The sequence below is a fragment of the Globicephala melas genome, chromosome 1, assembly GCF_963455315.2.
Source record: "Globicephala melas chromosome 1, mGloMel1.2, whole genome shotgun sequence".
In the NCBI taxonomy this organism is placed as follows: Eukaryota; Metazoa; Chordata; class Mammalia; order Artiodactyla; family Delphinidae; genus Globicephala; species Globicephala melas.
In genome coordinates, this window is record NC_083314.1 from 179794192 (window position 1) to 179817563 (window position 23372).

At 62.2% G+C, this 23372-nt stretch overlaps 1 protein-coding gene across 1 annotated transcript in view; it reads left to right on the top strand.

Moving 5' to 3' along the window:
• Positions 1 to 22888, top strand: part of CASZ1 (castor zinc finger 1) — a 53886-nt gene extending 30998 nt beyond the window's left edge. The window contains exons 4-19 of the mRNA XM_030878758.3: positions 828 to 1662; positions 3066 to 3134; positions 5053 to 5143; positions 5825 to 5989; positions 6933 to 7105; positions 7363 to 8210; positions 10652 to 10787; positions 11026 to 11089; positions 12400 to 12554; positions 12697 to 12819; positions 13774 to 14112; positions 15639 to 15837; positions 16625 to 16796; positions 18618 to 18769; positions 18941 to 19082; positions 21780 to 22888. Of these exons, the coding sequence (XP_030734618.3) occupies positions 828 to 1662; positions 3066 to 3134; positions 5053 to 5143; positions 5825 to 5989; positions 6933 to 7105; positions 7363 to 8210; positions 10652 to 10787; positions 11026 to 11089; positions 12400 to 12554; positions 12697 to 12819; positions 13774 to 14112; positions 15639 to 15837; positions 16625 to 16796; positions 18618 to 18769; positions 18941 to 19082; positions 21780 to 22888 (4772 nt within the window). The remainder of the gene's footprint in view (positions 1 to 827; positions 1663 to 3065; positions 3135 to 5052; positions 5144 to 5824; positions 5990 to 6932; positions 7106 to 7362; positions 8211 to 10651; positions 10788 to 11025; positions 11090 to 12399; positions 12555 to 12696; positions 12820 to 13773; positions 14113 to 15638; positions 15838 to 16624; positions 16797 to 18617; positions 18770 to 18940; positions 19083 to 21779) is intronic.
• Positions 22889 to 23372: the final 484 nt, after the last annotated feature.

A 23372-nucleotide genomic window follows, 5' to 3' on the forward strand; every position in this document is an offset into this window, starting at 1 on the left:
CGGCCTTGACTCTCCTCGGTGGCCCACCCTCGTGCGTGAGCACAAGTGACCAGAAGGTGGCAGGGAGGTTTGAAGGACTCTCTACGTCATAAGTCTTGGCTGGGGTGGGCGGGCCCTGAGGGAGTCTGAGTGAACACATCCGCAGGCTCTCTGCCCATCGGCCCTGTCGTCTGGGGCCATCAGCAGCCTGGGGGGCCGGGAAGGGCCAAGAGGACAGGTCCTGAGGAGGCTTGGGGCGAGCCTCTCATCCTCCCAGGGATAAGGGGCCTGTGTGTCCATTTGTGGGGGCCAGGGAGGGTCCTCCAGGCAGGCTCAGCCAGGCCTACCCCTGACCCCATCCCCAGTGGCTCCCTCAGCCCCTGGGGTCCCTCCTGACTGCCCAGCCCCTGGCTCACAGCCCTACCTGTCCCCAGCCCCCATTCCCACCCCCACCCTGGGAGGCAGGTTGGGATCTGGCCTTACTTCCAGTAAAATGACTTCTCCTTCATATTAGGCCAAGGCAAGAGAGCGGAGACATTTATGAAACTTTGTTTAATGTACTGAAAAGCCATCGGCCAGAACATTTAGGAAATTGATTTTCCTGGCATTGATGAACTCGTTTTATTTTACCCCAGTATTAATTACTTTTTTTTTAAACAAATTAATTTAAGAGTCGTAAAACCTAACAAGTGAGCCAAATGTCCATAGATCATGTCCCGCTCCACCCTTCCCCAGGCCGGCCCCCTCCCTCTGTGGGCAGGGCGGCGGTGGGGGGGGGGGGGCGGGTCCTGTCCCTGAGCTACCCTGCTCCCTCCCAGAGGTGACGGCCCCTCTCCTCCCTGCCATAGGAGAGGCCTCCTCGCTGCGGGACTACGCGGCCTCCACCATGACCGAGTTCCTTGGCATGTTTGGCTATGATGACCAGAACACGAGGGACGAGCTGGCCGGGAAGATCAGCTTCGAGAAGCTGCATGCGGGCTCCACGCCAGAGGCGGCCACCTCCTCCGCGCTGCCCGCCTCCGAGGACGCCCTCAGCAAGCGGGCGCGGTTCTCCAAGTATGAGGAGTACATCCGCAAGCTCAAGGCCGGCGAGCAGCTGTCCTGGCCGGCCCACGGTACCACAGCCGAGGGGCGGGCCAGCAAGGAGGCCCTGGGCTCCCTGCCTGGCCTGCGGCTGCCCAGTAGCACCGCGCACCTGGAGACCAAGGCCACCATCCTGCCCCTGCCCTCACACAGCAGTGTCCCCATGCAGGGCCTGGTGGCCCGTGCCTCCAAGTACGACTTCTTCATCCAGAAACTGAAGACGGGTGAGAACCTGCGGCCCCAGAACGGGAGCGCCTACAAGAAGCCGTCTAAGTACGACCTGGAGAACGTCAAGTACCTGCACCTCTTCAAACCCGGGGAGGGCAGCCCCGACATGGGAGGGGCCATCGCCTTCAAGACGGGCAAGGTGGGGCGCCCCTCCAAGTACGACGTCCGGGCCATCCAGAAGCCGGGCCCCGCCAAGGTTCCGCCCACCCCCAGCCTGGCTCCTGCACCCCTCGCCAGCGTGCCCACTGCTCCCAGTGCCCCCGGGCCAGGCCCTGAGCCACCTGCCTCCCTGCCTTTCAACACTCCCGAGTACCTGAAGTCAACCTTCTCCAAAACAGACTCCATCACCACGGGGACCGTCTCCACTGTCAAGTAAGGCGTGCACCACCCTCACTGCCAGCCCTGCACCCGGGACTGGAGTGGCCCGGAGGCCCACTTCCTGCCTCCGAAGCTCACACTTATGGACACACACACCCACACCTTATGCACATCCACCGTGCACCCAGATTCTCACACACATGCTTCCGCACACGCGTGCACGCACACACACACACGCACGCGCTCCTCTGCCTACATAATCGCTCAGGCTCAGTTCATGCACCCGCACACTACACATCTTGCTGTGCGCACACACGCTCTCACAGCGGGTACAGGCACACCTTGTTTTATTGCGCTTCGAAGATATTGCGTATTTTTACAGATTGAAGGTTTGTGGCAACCCTGCACTGTCGGATGACGGTCAGCAGTTTTTAGCAATAAAGCGTTTTTTATTTAAGGCATATGCATTGCTTTTTCAGACATAATGCTATTACACACTTAACAGACTACAGTGTAGTGTAAACGTAACTTTTCTATGCTCTGGGAAACCAAAAAAACTTCGTGTGACTCGCTTTATTGCGATATTCACTTTATGGCGGTGGTCTGGAAGTGAACCTGCAGTATCTCCAGGGTCTGCCTGTACTTCTGTGCACGTGCTCATCTGCTAACACACATGCCACAGGCTACTGTAACCCCCATGTGCCCATGACAGGCTTTCTCTGCCTGCCACCGTGAGGGCCAGTTGCCGGCTTATGGTTGGCTGGGAAAGCCCTACTCTGGGCTGGGGTTTCTGGGTTCCAGGCTGGTGGCCAGGGCTCCCAGGCTCAGAGCCTGCGCCATGGGGAAGGCAGCGAGAGAAGGTAGGAGGCTGGGGTGGGGTGGGCACACCCAGCGCAAAGCCCTAGACCATGGCAAAATAACTGATGGATCAATGTGGGGGGCTGAGTGAGACCCTTCCCCTCAGCCATCCCTCCTGGAGGCGGGTCCAGAAACCTGGGAGTAGATCTAGGGAGCTGCCCTCAGCGTCGGGGAGGCCTTTCCGACCACCCAGCCACACTTGCTTGGTGCTGTTCCTGCACTTTCCCCTGGCGCCCTCCCCCGTGGTACCTGGTACCCCTCTTCAGCCAGCAGCATCCTGACTCTCTGTGTGCAAGGCGGCCAGGCCCCAGCTTCCCAGGCTTCCTATGCTGTTGGACTCTAGGTCAGATCCACGCCCAAGGTAGGGCCCTCCAGCCCTGCCAGCTGAAGACGGCCCAGCCCTTGCCAAAGGTGGGCTAATTGAACCTGTGCTAGTTTTCTGCCTAAGGACTTTTCCAGTCCCACCCTAAGCGCCCAGAACACTACACAGTGAGCAGAGAAGGGCCAGGGCCCCAGGGCAGGGAGCTGCCCCCAGACGCTCTTGGGGCGTGAGGCCACCTCGTCTGCTAATCAGCTGTGCCCTGTGTGTCTCTCACCAGGAACGGATTGCCCACAGATAAACCAGCTGTCACTGAAGATGTAAACATTTACCAGAAATATATTGCCAGGTAGGCCCCTGGGGAGGAGACTGCCATGGAGAGAAGGTGGGTGGGGGCAGGAATGCCTGGGGACCATGGGACCATACGTCCATGTGACCACTAGTACCAAGGTGCCTGCTGCCTCCCCGCCCCCATGCATTCCTGCTTCCAAACCCTCCCCAGGCCTGCCCTCTGCCCCGTCTCAGAGCCCCCGCCCCCTTGATGTGGTCCAGGCCACATGCCCTTAAGCAGCTTGTACCCCAGGCAGGACCGGGGTACCTGAAAGGGCCCTAAGGCAGGGCCTGGCCACAGGTGAGTGCAGGTCCCCCCCTCCACAGCTCACTGTGGGCTTCCCTGGTGGCGCAGTGGTTAAGAATCCGCCCGCCAATGCAGGGGGCAAGGGTTCAAGCCCTGGTCCTGGAAGATCCCACATGCCGCGGAGCAACTAAGCCCACGCGCCACAACTACTGAGCCTGCACTCTAGAGCCCGTGCTCCGCAACAAGAGAAGCCACCGCAATGAGAAGCCCGCGCACCACAACAGAGTAGCCCCCGCTCACCACAACTAGAGAAAGCCCGTGTGTAGCAACGAAGACCCAACACAGCAAAAAATAAATAAATTCAATAAATAAATAAATAAATAAATCTTTAAAAATTTTTTAAAAAGGCTCCACTTGGGGCCGGGTGGGGGGGGGTGGCAGGCGGGGTCGCAGGCCCCTGTGGAACGGTTGGGGATGAGAAGGGATGTGGGCAGGTGGCCTCAGTGTGCTTCCCCTCACCACCTGACTCCAGACCTGCCCCTTTACATCCTTAAGGCAGTGGGATTGGCAGGTGAAGAACCTTCAGATTCCCCCACCCACCCCACTCAGGCCCCCCGGCACCCAGCCCCTGGGGATGCAGCACAAGGCCGGGGCTGTGCCCTGGCAGCCGTCTTTCTGTTGATCTCCCATAGTTTTGCTGTCGCTCTGTGTCTCCCTCCCCTGTCCCTCCCTGTCTTTTCAGCTTTGCTCTGCTCTCTTTATTATTATTATTACCATTATTATTAGTGCCTCAGCAGATGGCCCTTTTGGCAGCTTCAATATTTATTTGCAAGAGGTTCTCCCCTCATGAGGGGCTTCCCTCCCGCAGCCCCACACCACGCGCAGCACAGTGGGGCAGGCGGGCTGAGCCCACCACCCTGTCCACAGTTGTCACGGGGCGCTGTCCCCGGTGGCCATCGTCCAGGCTGTGAGACCCCCGCCCTGGCAGCATTGGGGCCTGGAGAAGGCCTGGGGTACTCTGGGAGGGCAGGTGGTGGCCAGGCAGCACGGGGCTCCTGGCTGCAGAGTTGGCCGGAGAGCGCGCTCCCTGCCACGGGAAGCCAAACAGATGCTGCGCTTTAAAAATTCATAACTCTTGGACTGTTTCAAGTGTCAGGAAAGCCCAGAACAGAGAGAGCCCTTTAACACCTCTTAGCAACAGAGCCCTGGGCTGGCGCAGCTGGAGTCCCCAGCACCTGGCCCAGCACTGAGTCAGGGGTGGGCGGGCAGCACCTGCAGAAACGGCAGCTGGGCCACCTTGGGGGCTCATGCCTTCAGCATCCCATCCCATCCCACCCCAGGGCTCTTCCCCTGACCCTGCTCTGGCTTCTGGCTTGGCCTAAATTCCTCCTCCCATCTTGGTGCCAGGCCTCTGTGCCCCACCTGGCACTCCCTCCCGGGGCAGATAAGGCTGGCTCTGCAGCTCAGTGGGTCTGGGATTCCCAGCGGCCCCGTCACTCGCCCTAGCCTTCTCAGCCTCTGCTCCTTCACCCCAGCAGACCACCTCTGCCCCTCCACATGTCCACGCAGGGCCCCTGAACCGCAACAGCAGTTCCCTGGATCAGGGGCACGGACTCTGCTCAGCCGCTCAGGCCGAGGGCCCTGGAGCTGGTATCCAGAGAGGCCTGAGCCCACCCCTTCTTCCCTGCAGGTTCTCAGGCAGTCAGCACTGTGGCCACATCCACTGCGCCTACCAGTACCGCGAGCACTACCACTGCCTCGACCCCGAGTGCAACTACCAGGTATGTCCCACGGGCACCAGTCCTGCTCCTGCGGGCTGGCACAGCAGTGGAGGGGCGTCTTGAAAGCAGGACGAGGTTACTCGGTTCCGCTTGGGCCACCTGCATTTGACTGGGGCAGGCAGAGAGCCCAGAAAAGCTCCCAGCCTGCTCTTGTTCCCAGATTGCTGCCCACGGGCTTCTACCTTATCTAATCGAGTCTTCCCAGTGTCCTTAAGAGGCTGGTATCACTGCCCCATTTTATAGATGGTTGTGTTGAGGTTCAGGCAGATCGGCCCTTACGTTCAAAGCCACCCTCCGGCAGGTGCAGAGCAAGTGAGCGAGAGGCGGGAGGTGGGTGTGGGTGTTCTGCATGAGGCCACTGCCTCTGCCTCCCCAGGGAGCCCAGCTGGGCAGAGCCCACAGGTGGCAGTAGACAGAACGAGGTGTCACCTATCAGAGCTCCTCCCTGAGAGGCCTGGCCCGATTTATCTTCTCTGCTTCTGGGCCTGCTGACGGGGAGACGACGGGGAGGTCAGGGAAGGGTCTGTGGCTCTGGAACCTTTGGAACTGTTCCCTCCAAAGTCCAGGGTGCTGGCCTTGGGGCAGTCTGGGCCGCCTCGACCCAACAGGATGATTTGTAAGGAGACCGGAGGGCCCTGGGGCCAGGCCCAGCCTCCTGCCCACCAGGCCCTCTCCCGGCAGAGGTTCACGAGCAAGCAGGACGTGATCCGGCACTACAACATGCACAAGAAGCGGGACAACTCCCTGCAGCACGGCTTCATGCGCTTCAGCCCACTGGACGACTGCAGCGTCTACTACCACGGCTGCCACCTCAATGGGAAGAGCACCCACTACCACTGCATGCAGGTGCCCCGCCCTCCCCCTCCCCCACCCCCAGAGGCAGGCCTGCCTCCGGCAGGGCCCCTCCCTTTGTCCCTTCCCAGGGCTGGACGGCCAGAGGAGAGAGGCCCAGGGGCTCAGGCTTGGGCAGTGTCCGGTGGGCCAGGGTGGGGCCTTCCCCATGGCCATACTTGGTGCGGGTGAAATTCAGCGAGCTGTTTATACAGACCGACATTTTTCAGCCTTTAACACCAAGAGCAGCATTGCAAATGGTTCCTGAGGAGGTTTTTGTTTAATTCTTTGTTTTAATGCCACGCAGAGTCTGGGCTTTTTCAAGGTGTCAGGTCTGGGGGGGAGCGACTTTCGTTTGCAAATAGCAGCCCTGTGCCTCCCCCGGTATTTGTCAGGGGGTTGTTATGGCCTCCGTGAAACAACCTGGGCCAGGAGGAGAGGGGGGCTCGCTCTCTGGGCTCTGAGATGGTGCAGACACTGGCACGGTCCAGCCCTCAAGAGTGTTCAGATTCCACTGGTTTTTACTCAATATGGCAACGTTGCCTGCCTTGGCCCAGCCAGGGTGGGGTAGGGAAGGCCCTGTGCCAGAAACTGTTCGCCAAACAAGTCCCCGGCCTACAGGTGACCGCCAGGCCCCGGGGTCCAGCCCTGCTCACCCCCGGGGGCTTTAGAGGTAAAGCCACAGACGGGGGACCCCCAAGCCACCTCCTGCAGGATGGGACTCCCACGCCTGTGTGGGGACGTATCCCGGGCTCTCTATGAGGACGACCCACGCCCAGCACGGGCCAGGCCCTGGGGGCCTGAGGGGTCGTCCTACCTTAACCTCGGTGCCCCCAGTCGGACGTTTACAGGTGCCGAAGCTCCCCGAGCAGGCTCAGCTGCGCCCAGCGGCACAGCCGCTCTGACTTCGCCAGGGTGCCTGCCTCAGCTCCCCTGACTGCCGCTCTGGCCCCTGCAGGTGGGGTGTAACAAGGTGTACACGAGCACGTCGGACGTGATGACCCACGAGAACTTCCATAAGAAGAACACCCAGCTCATCAACGACGGCTTCCAGCGCTTCCGAGCCACTGAGGACTGCGGCACGGCCGACTGCCAGTTCTACGGGCAGAAGACCACGCACTTCCACTGCAGGTGAGCGGGAGGCAGCCAGGGAGGCCTCCTGGCCCGGGGAGGGACGGCAGGCAGGGCACCAGGCCCGTGGGTGGCTCGGGGCCCCACCTCCTCAGGGGTGTAGGAACAGGAGCAGAGGGCTGCTCGGAGGCCCCGCCTTAGTTTCTGGCCTGGTCTTCCATCCAGAGGCCCATCCCTCCCAGGGCCACCGTGGGAGCAGGGCGGGGCCTCCCCCTGGCCCTGTGAGGCCCCATGACAGCCTCCCGATGTCCTGCCAGGCGCCCCGGCTGCACGTTCACCTTTAAGAACAAGTGTGACATCGAGAAGCACAAGAGCTACCACATCAAGGACGACGCCTACGCCAAGGATGGCTTCAAGAAGTTCTACAAGTACGAGGAGTGCAAGTACGAGGGCTGTGTGTACAGCAAGGCCACCAACCACTTCCACTGCATCCGCGCCGGCTGCGGCTTCACCTTCACCTCCACCAGCCAGATGACCTCCCACAAGCGCAAGCACGAGCGCCGGCACATCCGCGCCTCGGGCTCGGGCGTGCTGGGGCTGCCGCCCTCGCTGCTGGGCGCCAAGGACACGGAGCACGAGGAGTCCAGCAACGACGACCTGGTTGACTTCTCTGCCCTGAGCAGCAAGAACTCCAGCCTCAGCGCCTCCCCCACCAGCCAGCAGTCCTCCGCCTCCCTGGTCACCGCCACTGCCACCTCCGAGGCTGGGCCCAGTGCCACCAAGCCTCCCAACAGCAAGATCTCGGGCCTGCTGGCCCAGGGCCTGCCTGGCTCCATCCCCCTGGCGCTGGCCCTCTCCAGCTCGGGCCTGCCCAGCGCTGCGCCCTACTTCCCCATCCTTCCGGGCCGGGGCAGCACCTCCCTGCCTGTGGGTGCCCCCGGCCTCATGGGTACCATGTCGTCAGGGACGGCAGCCTCAGTAACCCCCGACACACCTGCTCTGGCTGCCTCGGGAGCTGGCGACTCGGCCGCAGCGGCAGCTGCCTCTGTCCCGGTGCCCCCTGCCTCCATCATGGAGAGGATCTCTGCGAGCAAGGGCCTCATCTCGCCCATGATGGCCAGGCTGGCTGCGGCCGCCCTCAAGCCCTCTGCCACCTTTGACCCAGGTGAGCAGGCTGGGCCCTGCCTGGGAAGCGAGTACCTCTCCAACCCCAGGAGCTCTCTGGCCTCGGTGCGGAGCCGAGCAGCGGGTGTTTGTTTGGCAGGAGTGTCTTCTGTTCCCTGCCCCCGAGACCCCTGCCCGCTTCTTTGCCTGGTCTCTGCCTCCGTCCTCTTTATTTCCTATTCGGGGCCCCTCTTTCTGGCCCACCCACCCCAGGCAACTCATGTTTCTGTTTTTTTCATCTGTGAAGGGGAAGCAGTAGTCCCGGCCTCACGGGGTACCTGTGCATCCCGGGGCAACTGCTGGCTCCCCCAACCCTGCCATGTCACCCTGGACTAGCAGGGGCTCCCGCTAGTCCAGCCCCTAGTGGGAGCAGTCCCGGAGTCCTAGGCTTCCCTGGGACCTCTTCCAGGTGACTGGGAGGGCATGTGAGTCCAGCCAAGTGGCAGGGTGACCGCAGTACAGGGATGCTCAGGGGATTCGTGCCTGGACAGCCCGTCAAGGCCAAGGATGCCCTCCCAGGGTCTCCCTGTCCATCAGCGCTTTCCAGTCGCACTTTCTGTGGTAGTGGGAACGTGCTGTTCCGCACCGTCCAGTATGGTAGCCGCTGGTCACGTGGCTGTTGAGTGCTTGAAATTGGCTAGCGTGACCCAGGACTTGGATTTCAACTGGAATTTCTTTCACTTAAGCCAGACCCGGCCGCTGGCGGCCATGTCAGAGTCGCCAAGTCACATCTGTGTCCCTCCTCTGGCTCATCGTGGAGAGATGTTCTCCTTTCTCCCAAGTTTTCTGCTCTTGAAAAAATTTTTTACTCTTTTTCTCAGGATTTTTTTTGGCTTTTCTGTTTCCCTCACTTCCCTCCCTCTGTTTTCCCCCATCCGGGTAATTAGCATCAGTCAAATCCTTTAGAAGAGTTCGGTTCACATCTGGGACGTGGCTCCCTTCCTTCCTTCCTTCCTTCCTTCCTTCCTTCCTTCATTCATTCATCAACCACTGGTGCTCACTGAGGGCAGCTTGCTGGTGGGCCAGGCACCAAGCCAGTGCTGGGGACACGGCAGGGAAGAAGACAGACAAACTCCTGCCTTGTGGAGCTGATGGAACAGTGTGGGGCATAGTCTGTCCCCAAGTATACCCCCTGGGAGGTGGCCAGGTCGAGACTTGGACCTCAACAGCTGGCTTCTGAGCCCGGGCACCCTGCTCCTCTGTGAGACTGTCTTGAAACCCGCCAAGACTGAGGGTCCCTGCAGCCCACCCCGGGCTCTGCGCAGTGCCCCCAGAGAGACCAGTGCTTGTCAGGAGGGTCAGAGCCCTGTTTCCCTAGGGACCCTGGGCAAGTGGCTTTGGGGAGCTCCTGGAATGTGGACTCTGAATTCTGAAAACTGAATATCATGTTCCCAGTGGGACGCTCCTATCAGCTGTGACCCACCTTCCACTCCAAGTGTGGGTGTCAGGCCTGACTGCCCGGGGCCGCGCGCCTCCGGCGAGGTGCCTGCAGGCTGGGGCCACGCTGGGCTCCGTGGCCAGACTGTCAAGTACTTTCTTTTCTTTAGAAAAAGCTCCTTCCCCGAGAAGAAAGGTCAAGTGAAGGGAAGGGGGCCATTTCCCTTTATTTTTTAATAAAATGCCACTTGCTCTCTGTGAAGCAGCTCTCCATCAGCTGCAGCGCCTTGGGGCAGATTAATATTTCAGTCACTTGGGGATTGTGGGGAAAGGCTCGCTGGACATGTTCCTGTCAGCAACTTCTTTTGCCCTGTTCTGCTTGGCCTCCCGAATCCTCTGCCCGCTCAGCTCCAGCCTTTCCCCGCCATGCCTACACCCCGCCAGCTTCCCCCACCCACCCCATCCAGCCCAGCCTGGCCAGGGTGGGCCTCATATCCCTGCCCTGGACAGCTTGACGGGCGAGGTCACATAGTTTGAACCGCTCTGATTGGCTGTCAGCTTCCATAGCCCTGACACAGCAGATGCCCCTCCTGGGCATGCTCAGTGGAAGGCAGGGTTGTCGCCCCGGCAACAGTGGGGACGGGACCTGCGGAGGGGGCGCAGCTCCCAGTCTCGATCTGCCACTTTCCCTCAGCATTAACAGAGTCTTTAATAAAAGCCTAAGCGGCAGCTCCACAAATTGACTGTGACAGTCGGTGGAGAAGAGGAAGGGCCCCCGCCCCCGTCCCAGCCCCCTCCCCATCCTCCCGCCCTTCTCCTACAGGAGGCCCTGAGCCAGGACAACTTTGACATAATTTTGCAATAATTATCACTTGAAGAATTGCCACACAGGGGGAAGCGTCACAAGCCATCATGTCAGTGGGGAGGACCACTGACCAGCAGCCAGGGCTCCCCAGGGGCCCCAGCCCACCCGGCCCGCTGCCCTCCCTTCGGGGGGCTCCGGCTTGTGCCCATACGAAGCCCTCGGTCCCTCTAACACCATCTTCCCTCCCCCCTCCCCCATAGGAAATGGGCAGCAGGCCACCCCTGCCAGGTTCCCCCCAGCCCCGGTGAAGCAGGAGCCCGGTGAGAGTGCTGGCGCCCCAGGTCCCCACGAGGCCTCCCAGGACCGCAGTTTAGACCTGACTCTGAAGGAGCCCAGGTGAGGCGAGGCCCAGGCCTCCCAGCTCTGCCCCCCTGCAGGAGGCTCTGGGGACAGCACCCTCAGAGCCAGACTCCATGGGGCCAGGGGCCAACCCTTCCTGACAAGGGGTCATTCTCCTGCCCAGGCAGATGTAGCAGGCGGGGCCAGAGCCTCAGGGGCCGGCTGGGAGGGGTGAGTCTCTGGGGCCGGTCCCACGTACTGTCTGAGCTAAAGCCCCTTGGTTTGTGTGTTCCAGTAATGAATCAAATGGCCACGCAGTCCCGGCAAATTCATCTCTTTTATCCTCGCTTATGAATAAGGTAAGAACCATCCATCACACGCCTCCCATCCCCCCACCCCGAGAGATTAAAGCTGTGCTGGGGGTGGGGGGGATGTGTTTGTTTTTTAATGTTTTGCCTCTAATAAGATGAGTTTGTACCATTTAAATTTTGAGGCCATTTTTCATCGGATATAATTTCAGAGCCACTGCTTACAAATTAATTTAATGAACTGGCTGAAGAAATATATTCCAGCCTCTGACACCCTTTTTTTCCCTTCAGATGGAGGGCTCCAAAAGCTTTTCCGGAGCCCTCTAACTTCTTTCACTCCTGGTTATTCATTTTATATATTTTTTTGTTTGTTTAAAAAGGTGGAGGGGGAGAGCAAAGCGGGAGCAAAGCGCCCATTTCCACTTTTCAGGTTGAGTAATGGTCTCGGACGCCTGCTGCAGAGGCCGCTCCAGAATATTTATTTTAAATAATGCAGGGTCTTTGTAAATTATACATCATCGCAAATATATTTTCCCCCTTCACATGATAAATTTGACTACAGCAAGATTAATTAGGTTACCGTACACAAGTGACTATTGAGGAGGGAGCTGGGCCCGGGCCGGACCCCACGGAGTGGGGTTCCTGCCGGGCCCATGGCCTCCCACTGGCCTCTGCCCGGTCGGTCGGTGCGCGTGCCCTCTGCCTTCCGCCCTCCCCTGCTCGCTCTCTTGCTCCCCTTTTCCGTCCTTGGGTCACTGCTCCCTGCGCCCCCTTGTTCCTTCCTGTCGGAGACCCACAGCCCACGTGGGTCAAGCCTTTCCGCGGACTCCCCCGCCCCCTCCTCTGCCAGCAACAGCAGCGAGCCTGCCTCGGTCTCACTCCGTGAGCCTCCTTCCCTCCCTCTCTGCTCCTCCTTTGTGCTCCTTCTCTTGTTCTCAAGGAATTCGTGCGGGATTCCCCCCCACCCCTCCTCCTCCTGCACTTCTTTTGAAAACCTGGCAGGAGGATAACCAGGGAGCCGCTTAGTCTGGGGAAAGCTGGGCTGGAGTGTGTGCCCGGAGTCTCGGCCTCCGATTGAGTGATGGCTCCTAGCAGCCCGGGGTTTGTGTGGCAGAGCCCCGGCAGCTCCACGGGGCCGGGGCAGCGCCGCAGGCCGCCCGCGGCAGCGTCCATTCAGTGAGGGCTCTTCCGTAGCCAGAGCCGCGTGGGGTCGGGCCTCCTCTCCTCCCGGCTGCCAGCACCGCGATGCTCTGGTCAGTTTGGAGAGGCCCGAGCGGCCCAGAGCTGCCACTCCTCCCAGGGCAGTCGGGTCAGGTGTCCTGAGGTCCCCGGCCTGAAGCACGGGCCTGTCCTCCTCGCAGATGTCTCAGGGCAATCCCAGCCTCGGCAGCCTGTTGAACATCAAGACAGAAGCGGAAGGGAGCCCCGCCGGGGAGTCCTCGCCCTTCCTGGGCAAGGCCGTGAAGGCGCTGGTTCAGGAGAAGCTGTCAGAGCCCTGGAAGGTCTACCTTCGCAGGTGAGGGGCTTGCCGTGTGAGCAAAGGGGGAGGGAAGGGCCACGCCCACTCGTCCCAGGGGCACGTGTTCCCCCCACGAGGCTGTTCCCCCAGCCTCGCCAGAGTGCCAGGGTCTCCTCTGAGCAGCTGGCCCCTCTGCCAGGTTTGGCACCAAGGACTTCTGCAACGCGCAGTGTGACTTCCTCCACAAGGCCCACTTCCACTGCGTGGTGGAGGAGTGCGGCGCGCTCTTCAGCACCCTGGACGGGGCCATCAAGCACGCCAAGTGAGTGGGGGTCCGGGGGCCCGTTTAAACCCATCCCCACTTGTCCCAGCCTGGCTCGGGGGTGGGTGGGCCGGGGTGGGGCTAGGGGGTGCACAGGCCTCTAGCAGCCTTCCAAGCAGGACCCGTGTGCGGTTCCCACAAGACCTCAGAAGCTGAGCTGGCTTCTCAGAGGTGCTGCCCGGCAAAAGGCAGGCTTCCTCATCTCCCACTGGCTCAGCCCCCAGCTGGGTCCTCTGAGCCCACCCAGGCCCCGCCCCGAGTAAGAGCTGCTTCTCCCCACCGCGGGGCCCATGCAGCCGTCAGCCCTCCCTCCCACAGATGCTCCTGCAGAGGCAGCTGGAGAGGCCCAGCACTGACCCCGGCAGGGACCCTAAGTGAAGCCTTTTCCAAGCCACAGTACTGCATTTGTAGATTCTCTTTGACCTAAAAATAATGAAATTAATTTGTACAATTCGTTGAGCAGCAAGCCCAGCCGCCTACTGTAATTGAACCCAGAACTGGTAAACGTTTACAGCAGATCTTCACCGCTCCCTAAGCCCCGGGTCAGGCTCTTCTCACTGCTTAGGCAGCCCCAGCTGCTGGTCTGAGACCCCCCCCCCCACCCGCTTTTAAATGTCGGAGCCGGTTCTGGAAGGACAGGCTTCATGAGCCAGGACGTGCTGTACCCAACCCCTCCCGAGTAGGGAGGAGCTAGGGACAGCACATCAGTAAGGTCACAAGTAGGAAGGTGTAGTTAGGGCAGAGCCTGGAGCCCAAGTTCAAGATCAGAGGACACAGCAGTGTGTTCTCAGTCCTTCCCTCCTGGTGGGAGGCCTCTGGCACCTGGCACTGAAGATGCGGTGGGGACACTGGGGCCCTAGGCTTGTGATGGGGTCATACGTAGGCAGGCAGGCAGGCGTGCCAGGGAAGGGCCTTCTCCTCCCGCACCTGAGACACCTCTCCTGTCTCTCGTAGCTTCCACTTCCGGACAGAGGGAGGAGCAGTGAAAGGAAATGTGGAGGCTTCCTTCCCGGCCTCGGCTGCTGAGACCAAACCTTCCTTGGCCCCCTCATCCCCTCCAGCGCCTCCCATCACCACGGCCACGGCTTCCTCTCTCGAGGGGCCCACTCCCAGCCTGGCCGCAGTGCCCTCCAGCCCCACCCTGCTCGCCTGGAAGCAGCTGGCTTCCACCATACCCCAGATGCCTCAGATTCCAGCGTCAGTGCCTCACCTGCCCACTTCGCCCTTGGCAACGACTTCTCTAGAAAACGCCAAGCCCCAGGTCAAACCCGGATTCCTCCAGTTCCAGGAGAAGTGAGTCCCTCGATGAGCCGGGAGCCCTGTGTCCCCCGTGTGTCTCGGGAGTAGGTGCTAGTAAGGGCAGCTGAGGAGGCCCTGCTCCTTCCCCTGCAGTAGCCCCGGCTGTCCCCAGCCTCTCTGGGACACGGTCACTGGGTGATGTCCTTCTAGCCAAAGTTGCTGCTGCTCAGACCTCACTGCCTATTCCCGGAGCAGGTGGCTGGGGTGGGGGGAGATGGTGGAGGTAGTGGCCACTGTTCCAGAGAGGCCACTGGTGACGCTGCGAGGACCAGCCTGGGTGGGCCAGGAGTGGCGGTCCTCGCCCGGCAAGGCGGGCTGTCTCCCTCCGGGTCCCCTTGTTGGTCTCTGTGGCTCACACCCATGGCTGAGTCTCTGCAGGGCAAGCAAAGTCATAGGTGGGCGGCGAGGGGGCTAGGCCCTCCTCTGGACCCCACCCCCACCCCGCCACCTGCACAATGGTCTGAGCTCTCAGGGGTGGAAGGGAGGGACCTTCCTCGCTGGATGGTGGTGTCTCCCTGCGGCGAGAACGGTGACTCTGTATCATGATATGTGCGGCTTCCTGTTCTCAATAAAAGTAATAAATTGGACGTGAACACACACCGCCTGAGTGGCAGCTGTCCTCCCTCTCTGAGCACCTGGGGCTGGGCCCACGGCGTGAAAGGGGACCTGCGCTCCTCTCTGCCCCTTTCCCAGCTTCCCTTCCTCTGTTCACCTCCCCAAAGTGGCAGCCCTCTCAGCATCCCGGCCTTGGTCGGAGTTCCCAGCCCAGGTCCAGTGTGGATGTCGAGGGCGGCTGTGTTGTCAGCCAGGGCAGAAGCCGGGTGCAGCCCCTCCGCACCTGCCTGGAGCCTGGAAGGCAGAGCTCTGGAGCTGAGGCTGCTGCTCGGGGCAGGCCAGCCGTGGGGGCTCGCCCAGCACCCCTCCCCACCCCAGCCGCCCCACCACTCAGCTGGCTTGTGAGGTTCTCTGAGTGGGTGGCAGCCCCGAGCCCCGAGCTGACCCTGGAAACCCCAGCAGCTGAGCCTCAGCAGGACCTGACGCCAGGCACACGTTCCCACTGGCCAAGGCCCCATGGTGGCAAAGCCTCCTGGTAGGGCTGCCCACCCATCTGCACCCTGTCAGTCGGCCACAGCCAGGGCACTGCCTATGCCACATCAGCCAGGCCTGGCAGCACCATCGCTCATTTTCATATCCACGAAGTGATTGCGGCCATCCTTATCTGTAATCCTGGGGTGTGGCCACGGAAACTACGTGTCCCAGCATGCAGTGCTCTGGGCCGCCTGCATACCGCAGTCCCTTCGGCGCCCTCAGAGCTCTAAAAAGAAGGCAAGACTGCATGCTGGGATCTGTAGTCTCTGGCCGAATCGTCCTGCTGAGCAGGAGGGCAGCCCAGGGGCCATTCCTCTTGATTACACCACAGGGGAGTGGGGAGCGGAACCCCAACATGAGCAAATGTCAGGACACCGGCGGGGAGGGCACCAGGAATGCCAATGACCTTCTGGGCCGTGGTTTCATTCCAGCGATCCTTGCCTCGCAACGGACTGCAAGTATGCCAACAAGTTCCACTTCCACTGTCTCTTTGGGAACTGCAAGTACGTCTGCAAAACCTCCGGGAAGGCCGAGTCCCACTGCCTGGACCACATCAATCCCAACAACAACCTCGTGAACGTGCGAGACCAGTTTGCGTACTACTCCCTGCAGTGCCTCTGTCCCAACCAGGTCAGCAATGCGGGCGGGGTGGCCCCTGGGGTGGGGGCAGGGAGGCGCAGGGCCCCGGACCAGCTCCTCCTGGCCGAGGCTCCGTGTCTCACACCCTTTTGTAAGTGGCCTCCTCCAGAGTCTGGAAAGGACACCGTCTGCCCCTAGGTCCCTGGAGACCCCTAGGCAGGAGTTCAGCTTGGTGCTCTGTTGGTGAGGTCTGTCATTTCATCCTAACCCTCAATGATGCCTGTATGCCGGGCAGCCTCTGTGCACTTGGCATCCTTGTGCGCGTCCTAGAACAGCTATGCTCCCTTTCCCCAGAGGCCTAGGATTTTAAAATAGACCCATTAGACAGATAAAGAGATTGAACTGTCTGTGCCCCAGACAGGAAGGGCAGGTCAGCTTCATTATAAAGGCCTACTCCCAAGACTTGTAGGGGCTGCCTGGCAGAGCGCATTAAGAAGGAGTCTGAGCCTCCATCTGGGCACACGGAGAAGAGTGCTAGGATAGATTAGTGACGTCTGCCTAGGTCTGGGCACACAGACAAGAGTGCTCAGACAGATTAGTGATGTCTGTGCTGGGCGTGGGTTTAGAAAGAGCTGGAAACAATACCAGGTGGGATGTTTTAATCAAATGACAGAAGGGACTTACTGCTTTTTAACACGTGAAAGGTCTTTACACAGTTGTGTTTGCTGATTCTGAGCGTGGAAGGACGCACGCCTGCCACAGCCCTCTAGAGGGCTGGGGCAGGTGGAAGCTTAACGGAAGTCGCCTGCCCGGCCCTGACTCCTGTCCCTCCCTGCAGCACTGCGAGTTCCGGATGCGCGGGCACTACCACTGTCTCAGGACCGGCTGCTACTTTGTGACCAACATCACCACCAAGCTGCCGTGGCACATAAAGAAGCATGAGAAAGCTGAGCGGCGGGCAGCCAACGGATTCAAGTACTTCACCAAGCGTGAGGAGTGCGGCAGGCTAGGTACCGAAGGCCAGGGCTGGGGGGCAGGGAACTACAGCAGGTGGCAGGGCTGCGGCTCTGGCGCCTGAGGCCCTGGGACCCACTTCTTGTCCCCGCACATCAGGCTCCATGTTTTTTTTTCCGGAAAATGTCACGATATCACAGGCCAGGCATTGTCACCCCAGGAGAACAGTCAAAACCCCAAGAGCCTAGGAAAAGGGGTGAGGGTGACTCCCAGCACTGCACCCACCCCAGTGAAAACGCCCGGAGCCTCGTCTCTGGCACCCAGGCCTGGTTCTTTTTTCCTTTTCTTTTCAAGAGAGCCTTGCGGGTAAGTCTTAGGAGCTCCTGAAGCTACTCGGGTTTTATCCCAAATGGACCGTGGTTTGTTCATTCACTCACTCAGCAGACGTTCATGGAGGAGCAGCCGTGTGCCAGGCTCTGTGCTATTGCAGGAGGTGAGGGGCGGGTAGAAGTGGAAGCTATGGTCTTTTTCGAGCGTCCACTGTGGCCAGCACTGTGCTTGGTGCTGGAGATCTGATGGGACCAGCAGGTACATTTGTGGGCTCAGCCCAGAGCATCTGTGACCTGGGGTGACCTGGAAGGAGGTGGCCACGGGGCAAGGAAGTGGCCTTGAGCTCAGGGGCAGGTGCCTCGGAGTTAACTCTGCTGCTGAGAGCTGAGCCCTTGGCAGGGAAGCTGCCCCCCAGCCCTGGAACAAGGCCTCCCCGAGGAGCTAGCTGGCCCCAGCTTGCCCTGGGGATGCTGTGGGGGGGGGGGGCTCCAGGACCAGCAGAGGGAGGCAGAGCCCATCCTCCCGCCTCAGCATGGAGCCACACATTTGTGGGCCTGCAGACGTGGGCAGGAGTCTGCCCACGAGGAGACCGGAAGCCGGAAGGCAGGTGGGAGCCAGGCAGGCTGGGTGCAGACACCTGGGCTGCACGCAAGGCCTGCTGTGATTCAGGTGGTCATGGCAGCAGGGTCCAGGGGGAGCAGAGGTGGGGCCGCTGCCTGCAGCCGACCGGCCATTGCATAGGGGGAGGATGAGGCAGTCAAAAGTCAACCGCCAGAAAAGAACGGCAACAAACCTTTCCTTCAAGAATTAATTCAGAAATCATTAATGGCCTGAGAGAGGCCTGGGAATCACGGCAACAGATGTCAACCCTCGGTGGCCTGTGCTGTCCCTGGGCTCAGTTTACAGGTGTCAGGGGATTCCGCAGTTGCCGTTATTTACTCAGTTTGGGTGTTCTGGGTGGTAGCTGGGGCCAAAGCTGGGGGATGATATAAGACACCTGGCCGGCTCAGGTGCCATGGCAACGGGCAGGCCTTCACCTGCCCTCTGCTGATACCGTTTCAGTCCGGCTCGCTCTATTTGTTCTCCGCCCAGAGCAAAGCCGAGGTGGGGCGGGGCAGGGCAGAGGGCCAGCCGGCTCGCAGCCATCTTGACCTGGTCCAGGGGCAGGCAGCACCTGGGCTTCCCAGAGGAGATGTGGGGACAGGTGGCTTGCTGGGAGGTGGCTGATCTAGTGGACAGGTCATTAGGGTCCCCTGCCCTGGGGCAGGGGCCGGGGGCCAGCCTGCTGTTGTCCCGGGCGTGCAGGCTGGAGGCGAGAGCCAGGCTTTGGACAGCCAGGGGGCCTGGGACTTTCTGGGGTTGGGGTGAGAGGCTGCTAGAAGCCCTCCTTACGGGAACACCACCAATGGGGACACGCCCTTCCCCCAGAAGCCATTTGCCTGGTTGGCCACGTAGGCCCATGCCCAGAACAGTGCCCGACACGCAGGGGGTGCCATGAGCACTGGCCGGCGGGGGAGGCTCACGGCCGAGCGGGGCTGTGTCCACAGGCTGCAAGTACAACCAGGTGAACAGCCACTTCCACTGCATCCGGGAGGGCTGCCAGTTCTCCTTCCTCCTCAAGCACCAGATGACCTCCCACGCCCGGAAGCACATGCGGAGGATGCTGGGGAAGAACTTCGATCGCGTGCCCTCCTCCCAGGTGAGCCTGGCGGGCAGGCTGCCCCTCCGCGACCCGGGGTGGCAAGAGGGCATCACTCGTGTCCCGCTCTTGCTTCCAGGTGGTGGGCCAGGCTGCCCAAAGCGACAGCCTGCCCCTGTGGGCAGCACAGCCCCCAGCCCAGCTTCCTCAGGGCCCCCCTCTTCCTCTCAGGGCCCCCCGAGCTTGATGGACACCGAGACGGACGAGTACATGGATTATACTGGCTGCAGCCCGGGCGCCGTGTCCTCTGAGTCCTCCACCATGGACCGAAGCTGCTCCAGCACCCCTGTGGGCAACGAGAGCACCGCAGCAGGTGAGCGGGGGCCCGGGGGCGCCAGCCTGGGACAGGCCCTCCTTCCGAGGCCCAGCAGTGCTGGGTCCGGCTCAGGACAGGAGGTTCATGGTCAAGTGGCCTCAAAGGAGGACGGGCCAGGGTGTGGCAGCGCTGGCTGCTCTGTGGGACGTGGGTCCCCGCCTGCTGCCACCCTGCCCATCTCCCCGGCACTCTGCCCTCAGCTTCCGTTTCCAGGAGAGAACCCGGGCTTGAGCTGTGAGGTACAGAAAAAAGCAGCACAGCCCCCAGCCAGAGGGGCAGGTGGGCCCCGCCCAGCCCTGGTCCCTCTTACGGCCCCTCTGCCATTGTCCCCAGCACGGTCCCTGGGCCCCAGAGCGAGGTCCTCCGCGGGCTGGGCTCTGCCGCAGGCCCTGCGCAGCCCGCCGTGACCTCTCCCTGCACCACCGCTCCCTCCCAGTCGCTCTGCTCTGCCCCCTCCTCCCCTCTCTTCTTCGTGGCATCTGTCTGCTCCTCCTCTGTCCACGGATTTTCATATCATACTCGCTTCTGCCATTGGGTCTCTCATTTTGGTTCTTTCTGTTTGTTCTTTGTTTTGGTTTTTTTTTCTGCTTTTCCCCGCCCTCTCCAGGCTGCCCGGCTCCTCCTCCTCCTGCCGCCGCCGCTGACGAGGCTGCCCGCGTGGCTCCGCAGCCCCCACTGACCCCATCCTTCTCTGCGGCCGTGCTGCGGGCGCCTCTCCCCTCCCTGCCATGCCTCTTTTCTCCACCCTGTCTCTCATACTCTCTGCTCAGTGCCTCTCTCGGAGCCACCCGGGGCCTGGCCCACCCCATCAGCAGCCCGCCCAGCTTCCCGCCCGTCACTGCCACTCCAACTCCAGTAAAAAGTGACGCCCCCCTAGTTCAGGACGCCGCAGGTAACTCACACATGTCTTCTCCACTGCTGTCTGTCACCCTGGCCGAGCCTCGAGGCCACGGTCCAGGACCTGACCCTTTTCTGTGGTCAGCTGGGTCAAGGACAGGGCCACTCTGCACCCCTCACAGCGCAGCCCGCGCCAAGACCAGAGAGCCTGGTCCCTGTCCCAAGGACAGTTCCTCTCAGCTCCTGCTCAGCACTGGGCAGGCCAGAACATCACTGCCAGGGCTCCCTGGGGTTCACCCCAGCTCAGGGACTGGCCAGAGCCCCAAGATGGCCATGCCCACCCCACCCCCCTAACCCTGCGGCAAGGCAGAGCCTGTCCTGCTCTGAGGACTTCACCCGGGGCAGAGATGTTCTTGGGAAAGCTGCTGGTGCCTGGGACCCGCCCAGGTTTGCAGGATCCTGACACCAGCCTGAACCCCCAGCCCCGGAGCCAAGCAGGAAGAGGCCCAGGCCGCGGGCAGTGCTCCACGGCAGAGGTGCCTCCCAGCCCCACCCTGTACCTGCCGCCCGGCAGGCACGGGACCTGCCCTCCCCTGCCCTTTGGTGCCGTCACCACCTTGGCTCTGCCTCTTCCTCCGTGCAGTCTTACCTCACATTCTGCCCGACTGCCAGGCACTGGGCCAGCCCAGGGGGATGGCAGGGACCAAGGCAGAGGGTTCCTCCTCAGGGAATTCAGCCCCTGTTCTGTCGCTTAACCAGCCAGAGCCCTGTGACCTCCGACCCAAAGCAGCCACTCCTCACCCACCCGGATCCCCAGGGCCCAGACCCTTCCTTGCCCCCTGCTGGGTACCCCAGCCCATCACAGTCCTCGTTCTCTCCACCTGCTGAGGCGGGGACTAGGTCTGCTCCCCAGACGGATGGGGCAGCAGGCTGGTGCCTGGGCTGAGCCTTCTCGGCAGGTTCTGGGAGGGCTGGGAGGGTCAGCGCGAGGGAGAAGCCCAGAGGGTGCCCACCCTGCACTCTGGAGAGGGCTGGGCCTGGGGCGTGGAGCAGGGAGTCCCAGGACGGTCACCCCTTCCCCAGCTGCCTGTGCAGAAAGGAGTAACGGGAAGCACAACCACACAGTGGATTAAGCAGCCCTGGCAACGGGGCATCCTAAGCCCAGGAAGCAGTTGGGACCAGGATGGGGAGGGCACAGATGGAGCCCATCCGCTGGCCGAGCCCCTGCTCCAGTCCTGGCCCTGCAGCAGAGCTGCCCTCTCCCAGTCCACTGGGGGTGGGACACCCCAAGACCTGAAAGAACCTTCTGGTACCAAGGAGAAGGTGCGCCTTGGGGCGGGGAGTTACAACCCCCAACAGCCTCAGGGCGCGGGGCATCCCTGTTGCGAGTAGGCTGGTCCCAGGCGCAGATAGGCCGGCAGCCCGGGAAACTGGTTAGCCGGCCGGGAGAAGGAGCCGGCCTGTCCCTCATTAGAGGCGTGTGCGTGATGGCGTCCTGGCCCCCGTCCAACCTGGGTAATTACACTCTGCCGACCTAGATTCCCCCTTCAGCTTCAATTAGCGCCAGGACGTGTCCTCACTTCCCACCCACATCCCCCAGAGCTGCTTGCTCCGCCACCCACCAGGGCAGGCCAGTGCGGTCAGCCTGCAGATGCGGATGACGAAGGGGGAAGCCTGGGGCTCCCCAGCTATCCAGGGGGCGGAGGGGTGGTCATAGGAGAGGTCCCCAGAGCGACGGGAAGCGGAGTTGTCCCCGAGGGCGGCCCCCCCGCCCACCGCGCCGAGATCGGGGACCTCGCGTGGGTGTAATCCTGGGTAGGATGTGCACGTGGGCGCTGACCAAGCCCCCCTCCCCAGGGAACACCATCTCCATGCCGACAGCCTCCGGGGCCAAAAAGCGCTTCTGGATCATTGAGGACATGTCGCCGTTCGGCAAGCGGCGCAAGACGGCCTCCTCGCGCAAGATGCTGGACGAGGGCATGATGCTGGAGGGCTTCCGGCGCTTCGACCTCTACGAGGACTGCAAGGACGCGGCCTGCCAGTTCTCGCTCAAGGTCACCCACTACCACTGCACGCGCGAGAACTGCGGCTACAAGTTCTGCGGGCGCACGCACATGTACAAGCACGCGCAGCACCACGACCGCGTGGACAACCTCGTGCTGGACGACTTCAAGCGCTTCAAGGCCTCGCTCAGCTGCCACTTCGCCGACTGCCCTTTCTCGGGCACCAGCACGCACTTCCACTGCCTGCGCTGTCGCTTCCGCTGCACCGACAGCACCAAGGTCACGGCGCACCGCAAGCACCACGGCAAGCAGGACGTGATCAGCGCGGCGGGCTTCTGCCAGTTCAGCTCGAGCGCCGACTGCGCCGTGGCCGACTGCAAGTACAAGCTCAAGTGCTCGCACTTCCACTGCACCTACCCCGGCTGCCGCCACACGGTCGTGGGCATGTCGCAGATGGACTCGCACAAGCGCAAGCACGAGAAGCAGGAGCGCGGCGAGCCGCCCGCCGCCGCCTCCCCCGGCGCCGAGGGCCCCGCGCCCGGCCCGGCCGCCAGCCTGGACTGCGCGCCCCCGCCCGGCGCCGAGCCCGCCGCCGCCCTGCTCTTCCTGCCCGGCCCGGGGCGGGGTCCGGACGACGCGGGCGACCCCCGCCCGCCCGACGCCCCCGGGCCCCGCGCCGGCCCCGCCGCGCCCGGCCCCGCGGCCGGCGAGTCGTCGCAGGAGGACGACGAGGAGGAGCTGGAGCTGAACGAGGAGGAGGCGGACGACGACGAGGACGACGACGACGAGGACGACGAGGACGACGACGAGGACGAGGACGACGACGAGGACCTGCGCACCGACTCGGAGGAGTCGCTCTCCGAGGCGGCGGCGGCGGGGCCGGGGTCGCGGAGCCTGGAGCTGGCGGCCCTCGGCGCTCCCGCGCCCCCCGGCCCCACGCCTGCCGCCGCCGCCTCCCCGTAGCCGCGGGGCCCGTGGCGCGTGGGGGGCCGGCCGCGCCCGGCGCCCTCGGGATCTTGCCGCTTTATTCTATTGTTGTTATTATTATTATCAATTTTGTAAGAAACGGTATTTATATGTAAAGCTTCCCTTGTACAGAGCTAGGTGTTCGCCGCGCCCCGGCGTCGAGAGGCGCTCCGGGCCCGGGGCCGCCCCGCCGGTGCTTCCGGACCCCGAGTCCGTCTCAGGACAGAGGCGGGGGCCTCCCTCTGGTGCTCCGGGGCTGCCCCCGCGCCCGCCCGCCCCGCCCGCGCGGCAGCTGGGCGGCCGGAAGGACAGAGGCTGCCCGGGACCCTCCTCAGCCGCAGTTCGGGGATCTTCTTCAGGGAAATAGAAGGTGCTCTTGTCCGGGGTGGGAACGAGGGGCAGGAGGCCCGGAGGGCGAGGAGGGCGGCGACCCCGGGCGGCTGCCCCACGCGCCCTCCCCGCGCCGGACCCCGGGCCCCCC